At 42.3% G+C, this 15,039-nt stretch overlaps 1 protein-coding gene across 2 annotated transcripts in view; it reads right to left on the reverse strand.

The window, feature by feature from the left end:
- Positions 1-3,313: 3,313 nt before the first annotated feature.
- Positions 3,314-15,039, reverse strand: part of ATP13A4 (ATPase 13A4) — a 37,600-nt gene continuing 25,874 nt past the window's right edge. Inside the window, exons 20-30 of one of the 2 annotated variants that reach the window (XM_009089149.4) lie at positions 14,064-14,183; positions 13,343-13,422; positions 12,517-12,559; positions 11,813-11,922; positions 10,872-10,968; positions 10,056-10,128; positions 8,629-8,803; positions 7,991-8,199; positions 6,947-7,035; positions 4,830-4,910; positions 3,314-4,349 (exon numbers count right to left, since the gene is read on the reverse strand). In XM_009089149.4, coding sequence (XP_009087397.2) covers positions 4,128-4,349; positions 4,830-4,910; positions 6,947-7,035; positions 7,991-8,199; positions 8,629-8,803; positions 10,056-10,128; positions 10,872-10,968; positions 11,813-11,922; positions 12,517-12,559; positions 13,343-13,422; positions 14,064-14,183 — 1,299 coding nt within the window. In that variant the 3' untranslated portion in view covers positions 3,314-4,127. Of the gene's footprint in view, positions 4,350-4,829; positions 4,911-6,946; positions 7,036-7,990; positions 8,200-8,628; positions 8,804-10,055; positions 10,129-10,871; positions 10,969-11,812; positions 11,923-12,516; positions 12,560-13,342; positions 13,423-14,063; positions 14,184-15,039 lie in introns of those variants that run through there. The other variant, XM_030226964.2, reaches the window with a different exon arrangement.

A 15,039-nucleotide genomic window follows, 5' to 3' on the forward strand; every position in this document is an offset into this window, starting at 1 on the left:
GTTAGCATGAAAGTCTTTGATATTTTATTATTTAAGGAAGTCACTGTAAATATGATATTTATTTGGAAAAAAGAAAACTAATGGTCTCTGAGGTCAGCAGTAATCAGCCTTAGACTACTGCTAAAATAATAGTTTGATTTTCTTGTACTTGCATACTTTTAGCTACTCTACATTCTGTCAGCCTTAAAACAACATCTCTCACTTTTATATTTTATGATAAAACAGGCCACAAGCCCCACAGATATCTGAGAGCATAATTTTTATTATTGTGGTACCAAACTAGCAGCAAAAGTTTTAGATGATGTTTTTTGGAGATTTACTCACTACTCGGATTCTCTGAAGTAGTGACAGACTATTCTGGAGAGCTAGTGGAACTAAAATAGCCAGTAAAATTGTTTTCTGCATAAAGATTGGAACTGAAATGAATTATTCATCTGACAAATTTGGTTCCTCATTGAAAATTTAATGCATTCTTCAACATTCACTAGAACAAAGAGAAAGACACTAAATCAGGGTGCCAGCCCTTGGACACTGAAGTTGTATCTGGACTGAACTACCACAAGCTTATGAGGAGCAGTCTGCCTCCAGGCACTACCATTAGTATTTCAAACATGAGGTTTCAGCCTCGGATGGAAGTGCAAAGTTCAAATTAAATGAACTTTTCAGAGTGCCACACTGGAGTTCTCTTCAAAACCTCTCTCCAGAGGGCATTGAAAGGTTGGTAACATCAAAACTAGCCCATTTCAAGAGCCCTGGAATTTTTATGAATTTTTTAGGGTTTCAAACACTCTTCAATAAAAGTTCAGGCACATACTAGTTTAGAGTCCCATCATTCATAGGTGTCTCCCATTTTAAGGACACTCATGTAGCATCCACAGCCCAGTGAAGTGAACAGAGATGGCATGACAATATCCTGTATACAGAAACACATGCCTGGAATTTCTATGTGCAAACTCAGCAAGTAACTATCCATAACTGTTCCCCCTCTTATCCACAAGATGTATTTGTTTTGTCCTCTGTAGAGGAAGATCAGTCCTGCAGTATTTCCTTATTTTTGCAGGAAAAAACATCCTGTGTCTTTCTCGTGGGAAAAAAGGAAGTTATGAGGTGAAAAAAACAATTAAAAGTAGCAATTTTGCAAATATTGCCCTCTGTTCTAAAACACACTTGTGCTTTACTCTGCTCTTGAGGCCACAAGCAAGCCCAGCAGCAGCATTTCTCTGGTGATTTTTAGGTTTTGGACTACTAAAACAAGGCTGTTAAAGAGGAACAAGTGTTCCTTAGCCAGACTAAAATAAAGATCATTAGCAGGAGCCTCCATGAAAGGGCAGTTATGATTTGGCTGTGGTTCCAGCAGCTGCAAAAAGCACAAGCACTCCAGGTCTGTGTTGCTGCTCAGTCAGGAAGCATGCTGTCCCTGTCCACAGGAAAAGTTCTGTCAGGAATGAGGGCCAACAGGAGAGGAGAAGAACATCAGTGTTTGACAGTACTGCTCCCCAAGAAGTGACACAGCCACCATAAGGGAAATATTTAGCTGTTACAAGCATGCAGCACCTCCTTAGCTTCCTATCATTCCCTGCAACCTTCTGCCAGGAATGTGTGCTAATAGCCAAAGAGGTTCACCAGCTCTCCACCATGGATTATGTCTGTGAAGCGTCAGTCACCCCATCCCATAGCACCCAGGTGAAATCTTCATAACTGTCCCCACAGGTGCTGGCCTGACTCACTGACCTCTTTGAAAAGGAGCAGAGGTGATTACAGTGCTTAGAGTGGCAGAGGTTAAACATTACCTGGTATCTGAATTCTGCTCTCCTGCAGGTAAGGCTGTATTTCAGCAGCAGGCAAGCAGTTCTTTATCTCCTCAACCCAACAATTACCCCAGGCTTATCAAGACTCGATATTTTATATTGTCAGTGATATCTAAACATAAATCACATGCCTGGTCTGCAGTGCTACTGCTGCTGTCACTGTATCACATGCAGCAACATATTAGTTTTGTAACAGGACAGTGAATTTTGTCTTCAGAAAAATGTTACAGTACCTAGAAGACAGGATGTCAGGAGAACCTCCACTAAACCGGCTCTTTGGTGCCTCCAGCTGTAATGAATGCAGAGGGCATGCAGAGAGCATTTAGCCTTCCCCTTCCAGTGGCTTTGGCTGTGAATGGGAACCCATGAAAACTTTGGAGACACTTCTAGGAATTAATATGAAATATTTCTAGTTTGTGCCAAGTTGTGTGGCTTTGTGACAGGCATTTGCCATTAGGTAAACTACTGTAGGTGGGAAGGTATTTACTCCATTTGCTTATGTCAAACTTGTCAAAAACAGATGATAAAATTGCTTTGAGTCAAATAAATGTTTTTTTCAAGTTGAAATATTGTTTGATTAAGTTTTTGGGTATTTTCTTTTTCTACTTAGCTATTATTTCTTTATTTTCTTAGTTATTTTTAGGTTCAGGCTAGATTATTTTCAGATTCTACTCTGGTGCAGGTATGTTGACTCAAAATAATTAATGATTTCCTCTGATTTGCTCTATGTTTCCCAAGCTGGTTTTTAAATCTAAAAACCAAATAAGTCTTTCCCATGATCCCCAGCTTGCCTGTTTCCTGGCTTTGTGTGGCAGTGCTCTGGCACACAATGGTGGGAAAATACAATTTTAATATAGTAATAAAGTGCTTCTCAGCTCCACCCAGTAAAAACATTGGTTAGCTCCAACAGTGGAAAACAAACTCTGAAGTCAACTCAAAAGGCACAGCTCCCCTGCACACCTTATCCAAGGAAGGAAGTGTTCCTCTTGGTCCAAAGCCCTTCTGATTGACTATCTTGTTGTTTTATCCAGCTGGGGACAAAAATTGCCAAATACAGTGAGGAGAAAGGCAGATTAACATCAGTGGGCTAAGAGAATATGTGCAGGTAGAAGGTGCTTTTTTTCTTAGCAGGTAACACTTGTGGGAATGTGCAGTGCTGTTGCATTTATGTATGGCAAATACAGCAGAGCAAAGGGAGAAAAGTTCTCCATCAAAGGATTATAGATGAGGGATATGAGCTGATGATTGAATTGCCTCTACAATTATGGAGAAACTAGAGACTAAACCTCAGATGATTCCACTTAAGAGCATGCCACAGAATTTTTTAAAAATTATTTTGAGGTCTAGCTAGCTCCACAGCTTTTATTTCAGGCCTTAGGTCCTGGAGGTTAATAACCTACTCAATATTTGCTTCTTTTGGCACTGGTAAAACTGATGCCAGGAGGCAGCCCAGCTGTGCAGAACCTGCCCTGGTAAAGAAAACTCACATCACAAGGGACAGCATGTCCTTGAAGGATCATAATTTGTAATTAATATATTCTATTCTACAGTTTAATGGATATCCTGAAAAAAATAGCTCCTGCCAAAAAAAATAATGAAATCATTCTACTTAGCAGGTCAACCATTTTTTACCCATAAAATGCAAATATCACTTGCTAAAAGCTAAGAGGGCAAACAGGTTTCCTGGTAGCAGTGAGCTAGCAAGGGAGTGCTTCTTGCTCCCATCATGGGAAAAGCACAACGGTGCTGGGAGTGGACACTTCCAGAAAGCTTTGGCTGTTTGCAGATCATTTCAGCTTTGGAAGCCAAGTATTGCCAGAAGGGTTAAAACCTCCAAAAAAAAGCAAGACACTGAGTAGCAGTATCTGAAACTCCACGAGGAATCCCAGGGATGCCTCTGCTCAGCAGCCTCTATCAGAAGTTCTAATTGTTTTCCCAAAGGGGAACTGCCCAGGGGAGTGCTGCTATTGCAATTAGCTACTTTTCATCTGGAGCATCTCCCACCCTTAGGGACTGCATAATGCAGTTCAACAGAGACACAGCAGTAGGGTGTTTCAACCACAAATACTTTACCAATACTCAGCAAGGTGTTTGATTTACAGCTGGCAGCCATTTGTATATGGGCAAAGGGATGGAGGAAACATCATTGTGGCTTTATGCTACTGCAGAAGATTTTGTGCTTCCAGTTAATTTAGATGTAAGCCAGAGCTGGTTACTCCTAGAATGGGAGAGCAGTAATGAGTCAGCCCTTTCTCAAGTCACTGAGTCCTTTTAAGATCAAATTCAACTGTCCTGGACATGTGTCCACTGCAGTTTCCTTCAGAGCGAGTCCTCACTGCTGTCAAATGTTGGATTGCTATGGCCTCCCATATTTCCTTCTACTGTTACTGCCACAGAATCTGAGAAGAAGGTTTCATTCAGAGGTGGCCAGGCTGAGTCCTGCTCCAACACGTGCTGCAGCCTCTTGTAGTGGCTCTTGGAGTGGTACTGGAATGTCTTTTTCAGAAGCAGCCACAGGGGTCTGTTCTCAATGACAGCTTCCTGTAAAGGTAAAAGCAAAAAGAGGGTTTAAGAGGACCTGGACAGCCATTGACTCTTCATCCAGAGTACAAACGTGGGGCAAACAGTGGAGACCCAGATCTCCCACCTGCCCTGCTCATCCATGTCCCTTAAACAGCCTTTTATTGACCACATTTCATACCAGCTCCACCAGAGAACTGTGACCAGTTCCTCCTGAGAGTCTTCAGGATCTGAGCAGAGAACACCACAGACTGCCCATATTTTTCTAACCTGGGGCAGGGTTCCCACTCACCAGAGGAAAGAAAAGGTGGCTGTGCCTTGCATTCCCTTATCATTCAGATGGAGTGCTTTAAGAAAAGGGAGCAAGGGTGAGGTAGCAGCAATTACTCCTGTTTTACTAGATATTCCCAAATTGAGCTGGGGAGGAGAGAGAAAGAGCAAGAGTTGACAATTTTATCCCTCCAGTAGTGCTGACCAGCACATCCAAGGATGCACACTCACCTCGACAAGGAAGGACACAGCCAGTGTGACTGCAAGCATTCCCACCATGGAGATTCGCCATGAGGTAGGGGTGCAAACAAGCTGGGGAAAAAGCAGGAGAAGCTATTCAGCAATGAATGCACAGTCAACACTGGTGGGCACTTGTGCAATTGAAGACAGAATCATTTAGGCTGGGAAAAATCCTACAGGTCATTAGGCCAAACCAGAAGCCTGGCCAAGTCCACTGCAGTGCCACAACTGCACTTCTTTTAAATACTTCCAGAGATGGTGGCTCAACCACTTCCCTGAGCAGTCTGTTCCAGTCTGCAACCCTTTCAGTTAAAATTTTTTCTTAATCTCTAGTCTAAACTTTCCTTGGCACAACCTGAGGCCATTTCCTCTCTATCACTTGTTACATGGGAGAAAAAAAGTGACACCCACCTTGCTACAACCTCCTGTCAGGTAACTGTAGAATTAAGATCTCCCCTGTGCATCCTTTCCCTAAGACTAAACAAACACAGCTCCCTCAGCCACTCCTTACATGACTTATTTTCCAGATCTTCAGCAGCTTCATGTCATAAAAAGCCAAACTCCCAAACTGGCTTACCCTGCTGATGAGCTAATACTGCTATTTGTCTTGAGGAATTACTGATAAGGATGCTTTTGAATCTATGATGCATTAGAGAAAACCATTCTTTAGAACAGCAAGAGGGAAAAAAATCTAACTGCCTTTTTACTTTCTAATATTAATAAATAGTTCAAACTGAGTATTTCAGCCCCAAACCCAGTTCCAGCTTCCCAGAGATGGGGCTGGCTTTCTTTCTGCTTTTGGAGATGCAGCTCAGATCCACAGTTTGGATCAGCAGTTTCTCCAGGGCTAGGCTATTGCAGAGGTTTTTATTGCTACTCCCTCATTTTCTCTTCTCAGTGATTCCAGTGAATTCCCTCCAGACTTCTTGCACTGGGAGTTTTGCAGTTCTCCCCAAATGGGTTTTATCCCCTGGCAGCTGCAGTGCTGTAGAATGTCCTGTGCCACCACAGTCCACAGCAGGACGATGACTTGCTTTAAAGTGCCATCTCGTGGCAGGTTCTCTAACTGGGTTTGCCTGCTGAGACGAGCTCTGCAGATAGTTACAGGCAAGAGTGATAAGTGGACTGTTTGACATGTGAAATTGAGACTCCGACCCTTTGACTATCTTTCTTTTTACAAATTCCATTAATCCCATGTCTAAACTGACTTGCTAACTGACATGCAAACATACAGGACTGGAAGCTGCATTCTGTTCAGCACTTGTGACTCAAAGCCACTGCTCTGATTGCAAATGTACGGAAAAAAATAGCTGCGTGGTGCTTTTCATGTTTTGTTCCTCACAGCAAGACTGTGAGAGTGTCACAGTAGAGGAGGTTAACATCTCCCAGCCTCAACATACTAATTGTCAGCTCTACTGACAGCCCTGTCCTTCAGCTGATGTAGATCTTATCCTGCTCTCACGTTTGCACAAGACAACTCCCAGCTTGCATTCTGCCAGACAACATAAGTCAAGCCTTATTGGTATTTATTAATCAAGACTCAAGACAGATCCTCTCTTGCCATGGCAGCTCAACTATTCTTTCCCTACAATTGTTCTAAACCCAAATCCTGCTTTGGGAAACTGCAGACTACCTAAAATTTAAACAGGGAGCCTGAAAAATTGGGGACTGGAACTGAGAGCTGCTCTGAGTGCCAACTGGCAGATTTTGGCAAGAGGACCTTTGTTCTGAGTAGCACAGCTTGAGAAACACAAGAACATGGTACTTTATTTTAAAATCACAGAGCCCAGCCCTGTTCTGCTCCTGGCCTCACAAGCCACCAACATACCACACAAAAGCTTAGTGATGTTATCTTCTGTTGCTTGGACAATGTGCTGAAACAATCAAAATTACATGTGTAGCTGTCCCGCTGAATGCACAGATACTGCTTTGGAGTCACTGTATTTCCAGAAGTTTCTACAATCCCATCATCTAAACTCCACCTCTTTAAATATCATTTGTTTTTAGAGAAGCCACGCCTCCCTGCAAAAGTCTGTGCCTAAAACAATCCCAGTGTGCTTATAATGGACTGGCAGTAGGAATAAAATCCCCTTTGGAACAATACTCACATCCATCTTGGAGTAGAGATCATCAATGTCAGCAAACATCAAGAAGAGGCAAATGCCCAGCTGCCCTATGAGCACCAGTATGAACACATCTGAAGGGATAAGAACAAAGAAAGAAACCCACAGGTTTATGAGCATTCTCAGCTGTTTGCCTTTACTCTAGAAGATTGTAATAATTTTCTGTGTTACACAGTCATCAAAAGAATCCATGAGATATAAAGGAATTTTCAGCAAGAGAAAAACCAACAGAGTAAAACCCCAGCTTTAATAAATCAAGTGGATATACACAAGTGTGGGATAAGCATTGTAGCTACAGATTTAAAACACCAAATGGGTCTTTTGAACAATTGATTTGACCTTCTATATCTGAGAAGATTTATAGCCTTCCAGTGAGTCTCTCTCTGATCACAGTATACTCTGTGATTCAGAAAAATGGCCAGGATATAGTCTTGATCTTCTTAATATGATTAGGAATGCTGCCTTCAACTTCAGTGACTCTTTAGATCCTGATCAGACTTTGGTCTTGATCAGGATGTAAAGAGTCTTAAGTAATGAAGAACCTATTGCCTTCTCCATCTGTAGGTAAATGTTCCAATGATAAGTAAATTCATTTTCTCTTCAGCTGGCATGCACTAAACTTCATCCTCCACCCACTCATTTGTGTTTTGCCTTGTTCTGGGAGACTGATGATCCACTTTTCTGCTCTCTACAAGGAATGTCCCCTCCTCACTATTACTATACTGAAACATCAAAGCCATGAAACCTGCTGCAGTATTTTAACTCTTCAGTAAAAATAATAAAAAAGAGCTGAAGAGAGTTTTGTGTAAGAGCATGCTGCAGTATTTGTCCCAAAGAGTAAAAAGAACAGCTCTTCCACTGCATCTTCTGGAACTGTCACAAACATATGTGCTCATCTTCCCTTCACATGACAGTCTCTCTCCTGATTGTTTGGCTGACATAATTTTGGTCAAGTTTAACTTTTCCCTATTATGCTGACCTCCTTATATAAGTTGACTTCAATATCATCTCTTATCTCCCCATACTTACAGTTGGTGTAGATGGGTTGCCTGAAAGGCTTTCCCTTGGAAAACACTAGTGCTACAATGAGGCAATTGATGGTACTTAGCAGCCACACTGTGGTGTTTTCATAGCTCTTGTAGCCATTGTCTGTTTGCTCATGGGCTCCATCTCTCAGCCCGGGGAGCCCCAGGCTGGAGGATGAATTCCTCTCACGGTTGTTCACTGACGGGCAGGCACTGAAAAAGAGTGTCACACTGCTCAGGGAATGATCATTGCCCTGGGTATTTCCCCCAGCTTCCACTATTAACTATCAGGAATCCTCCCTCACAGCCATGGTATGGGTTATTGGCAATGCCCACAATCTCACCACTGGTTGAGCTTGCTGAACTTGTTAGAGCTTGAGCTCAGACCTGGTCTCTCCTGCAATCAAATCCTCCTCTCTGTGCTCAGCAGAAGCATTCTCACCACATGAACTGTGCGTGGCAGGATGCTGGAGAGCTTAGGGACCTCAGGCAACACTGGTTAAAGTGTTTGCACCCTGTGGGCAGCACGGGGTCTGCTGCAGCTGCTCATCAGACCTGCAGTTCAGCTGATCAAGAGTTTCACACAGAACTGCCCCACTAGGTCAACCCTGTGGTATCCAGAGTCCCAGAAAGGGGTCCTACCTGTGGATATCGGTCTGGGAATACCAAGGCTGCTCCTGGACCACCACAAACCCGAAGATCTGCATGCTGAGGCTGAAGAGGATGTTAAGCACAACAGAGAGCAGCAATGGGGGTGAGATGAGCTGGCTTGGAGGCCTGTAGGGGACCAGCTTTGGATAGGCTCGTGTGAAACTCACTGAAATATGCACAGATGGGTTTACTAGTGTCCACAATACAAGCAGGGATGCTGTGTAATACTGACTGTATCAATGGCACTTTTGCAGTCTGTAATATTCTTAGTAAAACATACAAAGATTGTATCAAGTACAAAACACAGAGTTGTTTTCTTACAAAATCATATTGACACAGAAGAGGTTAACTAATGTTATCTGTCATGAGGTATTTTTGAAAAATAAAATGTTGGCTTTTTATTTTATTTGGCTACTATCAGACCCAAGATTATGAACATATACTTGTGCTCTTCTCTTTCTGTCACTTGTCAGCTGTGGCTTGGGATTTTTTGCTGCACATGTTCTGCTCATCCTCCGGAACTAAACACCTAACCAGGTTATTTGAGCTGGAGAAGGACAGCATTACCTGACACAACAGGTTTTCCTCTGTTCTTAGTTTAACAAAATTATCCAGACTTTGAGTAGAAGAGTTATGCACAAAGCTTTGATGCAATTCCAGATAAATTACTTACAGCAATGTAGCTTTTGGCACACAGTGTTGTTGTGGCTGACCTTTTAAGTCTTGATTTCATCAAAGTCTTTTCCTGTTGTCTGTGTTCCAGCAAGGATGGAACATACCAGGATGTGGTTTTGCTATATGCTTTTCATGGCCCTGTCTTGGCCATTCCTGCTTCCAAAACTTTCCTTGTACTTATTCTGTCTCAATAAAATTGTCTTTCTGCCTCAGCACTGGTTTCCCCTCTTATTCTTGGCTTACAGCTCCCTGCTCTGTAGTGTCTGACATCTGTCATTTCTTTCTTCTCAATTTTCACCTTTCTTTTCTTTCAGGGCTCTGGTTTACACAGCTTCAAATGTGAGCTAGACTCATAAAAGCTAATCCCTACTTTTTCATTTGGGCATGGAGCCAGGTGTCTTCTTAATCTGCCCTCCCAAGTCAACAGGAAAATGCTGAATAGACTTTCCACTGCACTTGGCGTGGGTTTATTCCTTGGTCCTAAAGACAGCAGCCCAATTAGCAACAACCTACACACTCAGCAAATGCACCACTAAGTACTTCCCATATTTAGGGCTTTTCACAAACAAGATCCCTCTTCTACTAATCCAAACATCCTGTATTCTACATAGAGGATGCTTAGTCAGCAGAAAGCTTGGCCTCCTTTTTCTTCCTTTCTCTATCTACAATTATGTGTTTACAAGGAGGAGAAAAATATTTGAGATCATTCTCTCATTAATACATAGGATGACTAAGGGGCTTACTTGTCACACCAATTATGGTGGTAATAGCCAGATCTTGGAACAAAAATTGGTAATTCCCAAAGGAGTTTAGTTGCTGAAAAGAGGAAAACAAAGAAAAAAAATATCACAAATCAGACATTTGCCATGGGCGTGTTTATATTGTCTCCAGAAAGCCGTATTATATCCATGGAGCTCCTGCTCTGTCTGTTCTTAAATGCTGCTCTGCTGTTTGTTCTGAAAAGCTGCTCTGCAGATAAGGAGACCACACATTTCACCACCCTACCAACAGGTTCCTCACCATTGGGCCTGCGGTGAATATTCTCATTTTGCACATTGTTTGGACTAACTACACTTTCAGTTCACTTCAGGCAATAAAAGAGAAGAATATTTGAAGAGACTGCTTTCTCACTGCTGGGTTACTTCTGAACACAAAGCCCTCCTCTCCATCTGGGAAAAAGCCATGCAAAAATGGTTTAAGGCACTCCAGGGGATTTGCTTACTGTCAAGTTAATTCATGCTTTAAATGCTGAATAAATTGTAACAGCATATGCTTACACCAGATTCTTCCTTTTCACAGACATATGCCCTCATCCAAAACACCATTCAGTATCTCAGCTTTCTTTCTGCCCAGCTTGGATCTCGAGCCCTCTGGCTGAAGTTAGTGGGAAGAATCTTGCCAGTTTTCTACTGGAGGACCATATGATCACACCACAGAAGCTTGCAGCTCAGGTAAAGGTAAATCTCCATCTCCCAGTCTCATGTGGCTTTTACACCCTACTTCTCCTACAAGGAAATAGTAGCTTATCCACTTCCAGCCAATGTGTTCCCAATACACACCCAGTAAAGCAGGAGAACACCAAGGTACTGAATTATGCTGTACAGTGCCATGTACTTGAACATGCAGAAGGAAGTGACAAGAGCAGCACGGCCTTCCCTGTGTGAAGACATAAATAAAGTACAGCAGTTAGGTGGTGGGTCTGTCCTGGTGCCAGCTCTCCCAAAAGGCTGTTGAAAAACAAGGCACGTGTCACAAGCAGAGAAGCTTTTACCAGTATCTAGCTGGGAGGTGAGATAAATAAATCTGCCCTAAATGAAAGTAAAATCCTCATATGCAGAGATCTTGTTCAATGAAATGGGCTTGATTCTTGTCACCTGTGTTCTGTAGACTACAATTTTTGTAGCACCTTTTTCTGCTGACATTAATAGTGTAGGTAGCAAACTCTGTATGAGGAAAAACTTGCAAAGCCAAGCAGCTGCTCAGTGAGTTCAGGACTAACAAGTCCTCTCCTCCTACAGTGAACATACAATATCCAGTCAGCATAATGCTCTCTCCCTGGCTACTCAAATGCCCCAGTAAGGAAAATCAGGATCCTGGCATAATAGATGCCTGGCATAATAGATTTTAGGTCCTACCTCTGATACCCTATGCCATATTTTACCCACATAGGGTATCACAGGTAGGACCTAAAATTCATTTACAGGTTGGCTGGTGGACATTTGTTTCAGCTTCATGGAACATTGTTAACTTTGTTATTTCTTTTGCATTTAAAATACTTTTGATGACATAAAGCTCAACTGTAAATGTCTTTCTCTTCTGATAATTAATGTATTTTAAAGGAATTTCAGATAGGGACTAGGCAAATGGCAATTTTAAGGTCAAATACATTTTTTTTCTCTAGATATGCATATTGTGACTTGATGGGAACACCCAAGACTAATGTTTGAAAGGAATGGAAACTTCCTTCTTTATGAAATAGGAAAGAAAACCCCATGCCTACCTGATTAGCTCTGGAACACAGGCTATGCTGGGTGTTCGGGATGTGAAAGGTGAAGCCACAGATGCCTCCTGCTCCGACAGGGATATCCCTGCATGTGCCACTTTCAAAGCCTGAAAGGCACATTCCTCCTCAGTGCTCACCAGGAAGACACAGCAGTCAGCCAAGACACATGTCAGCCAAGCAGTGACCCCTTATTACAGCATGTGTTCTGTGACAGCAGTCCCTCTTCACTCCCTGGGTGTGCTCCACCCTGAGGGTTCCTCCAGTGGGATGCCGAGTCCAGGGAAAGAATGGGGATGAGAGCATGGGAAAGTTCATTTTCCACAGACCCCACAGCCATCCACTACCTGCTGCAGAAGACACGTTTGGCTCTGCCTCCTTTTTTAGCACTTGTTTGTTCCCATTCTTTATGCAGCTAGTCTGGGTTCTCTGCTTGCTCCCCCCAGGAGAATCTTCTGGTGGTTTTTGCAAGGAAAATGAACCAGTCTTTGAAATAACAAACTGCAAAAATCCCTGCCTAGGACAGCTCTTGCATGGTGAGGACCACACAGTAGGATCAGGTCTAAATCAATACTGGTGATAGTACAGCTGCTCTGTGAATAAGTGGTACACTCCCATCTCCAGCATGTGCACAGTTTGGAATATTCTACTGGCATTACATCAATTTTTCATTTTTAAAATATACTGTAAAAAATTTCACTTACCCCACAGTCATTGGCTCCATCTCCACACATGCCCACAAAGTAACTAAAAAATAAAGTGATAAGGCAAATGAGGAATCAGACCCTGCTCCATGCAAGTCATTTATGCAAGTCATACAAGATTTTTGTCAAAAGCTTTTCTGGAAAGTTAAAGCCTGTCTGGCCAGACAGCAGTTAAGGTGCTCACAACTGCACACACCAGGCTGATAATCTGAAATGCCCTAAAGCTCACCTTGCTCTAGGACAAGGCCTGGGGCTAGCTACATGAAATAAGGGTGAGGGTCTTCAAAAGACTTGGGAAACAGCTGAACAACAGGCAACAAGATGCTTGTGATTCAGGAATATCTCAATCTCTTTCTCCCTCTCCCCCTCTCTCTGTCTACATATATATATATATTTATATCACTGTTATTGTGAACAATCCAGACTGCCCTGACACATTTTCTAACCCATCACATTGAGCCAGCAGTAGCACAGTAAAAAGACAGCAAGCTCAGAGAGGCTGCAGTGCTGAGAGAGATTCCTATAAATCTTGGGGAAACAAGTGTCAATCCTTCAGCCCCAGAGAGAAGTAAAAATGAAGGATGATATGAACCAACAAAATCCAGGACCATGGAAGTATTTGATCTTTGACAGGTTGCCAAACCAGAATTGAGTTCAGTGTCTCTTTTTTAACAGACTTTTGGAATTTAATTGCCAACTTGCAGATGTGTGAGGGTTTCAGTTTTGTGCAGTTCCATGAAACTATGGTAGACAAAAGCTAGCTCTTACTAGATTCTTTACAAGCCTGCAAATTCAACAAACAGTTTCAAATTCATTAGGAACTTACTCCAGCTTTTGAAACTCTTCTACAAGACTGGATTTCTGACTAGGAGACATTCTAGCAAAAACTGTTCCGTTCAGCAAGAGCTATAAGGAGAAAAATAGGAAATTATTTTTAAAACACTTGAAGTAAGTGATTTCAGTAGTAATCTGAATTAAAATCACCAAATATCACATTTATAAACAACTGATTCTACACTCTTAAAGGAGGAAAAGGTTGATGATCAAAGATAAAGGGGATCTTAAAAAATATTTAGAAAAAGTAACACTGACAATGAGGACAAGAGACTTGGTATGCCATTTGAGTTACCTGATGAATGCTGATTGCCAGGCAAGGAATTAGAAGAAGAGAATTCATGAGACTATCCTGTCCATTGAACAGACTAGCTATGCTGAATTGCACCATGTGTAATATCACACTTTCTCCTGTTTCCCAAAACAGGTCAGAGTCAGTGCTGTGCCAGGGGTAGGGATATGGGCACAAATGTTTCAAATCATGTCCTCACAGCTCAAGGCATGTCTGCTTCTCTCATGTGCAGAGAAAAATACAGGGGTTTTCAGATCCTTCCCCATATAATAGTATCAGAGATTCATCCAGCCTATAAGTATTTCAGGGTTATAATTGTTCCCAAAGATGTCCTGATACAGATCCCTTCAGCTAATTGTACCAGGACAATTCATATCTCCTGAATGGCAAGGGTATTCCAGTTACATAATCCAGAGCTTACCTTTGGAAGAAAGTGCCTGAAATGGTCTGCTACAATTTGGTAAGATTTTCCACTCATGGCAAAATGATACTGGCCTGATCCCAATGCCAGCGTGACACCTGGCTCAGTCTGACTGTCATCCTATAAAATGAGACAGAATGAGTGCTGTGCCCAGGCCCTCAAAAGCTACTCTGTGTTCAAATAGACACTACTACAGACAAAGTAAAGGGCATCCCGTGAAGAGGGTACTTTTGAAGGCTCTGGGAAACTTGGATTTAAGGCCCATGACCTTTGCTTGGATTTGTAAAGGGATTGGGGCATATAACACAAGTAATTTCAGTGATAACTGGGTTTTCACTGCATGACTTCTATCAAATGGATTGTTGCATTTGGTAGAATTCATGCAACAGTGCCAATCTGGTGGGCTGCACTGGAAATGAGAAGGACAAAAGACAGCAGATGTGCACCACATCTAAGGAAGTCTTTGTGCAGTGAAACACAAGGCAGAAGTTGCTCAGGCTGAGGAACCACTGCAGATATTCCCTGCCATCTGCCTGACTCTGTACTTACCAGAGAAGGGTCAGCACCCTCAGACTAACTATTCAGGGAGAAAGTAACTGGTCTTTTTCCCTGCTTCTCTGTGGAGATGCTTGATGAAATAAATTCCTTAGCCTAGCTTGCCTGTGATTCACTGTGTATATGCAATTTCTCAACAGTGGGTCCGTGTTTTAATTCTGCAGGTATGGGAAAGTGCTAACACTGTCCCTGCTTGAACAGGGCTGGTTCATTCAATGCAGCTCCACAGATTTTAAGTCCACATCTATGCCATCAAATTTGTCTTGCAGGAAAAGCAAGCATTTAAACTGGCATCAGCTAAGCATGAGGGCTAGACACAAATCTTTCTGATATTTCTGCAAAGCTGGTCTCAAACCCAGCTAGGCAGTTAGCAAAAATGTGTTCACAGGATAAAATTGTAGGGGAGCACATTTTTATAAAG

This window comes from Serinus canaria, chromosome 9 (genome assembly GCF_022539315.1).
Source record: "Serinus canaria isolate serCan28SL12 chromosome 9, serCan2020, whole genome shotgun sequence".
Classification (NCBI taxonomy): domain Eukaryota; kingdom Metazoa; phylum Chordata; class Aves; order Passeriformes; family Fringillidae; genus Serinus; species Serinus canaria.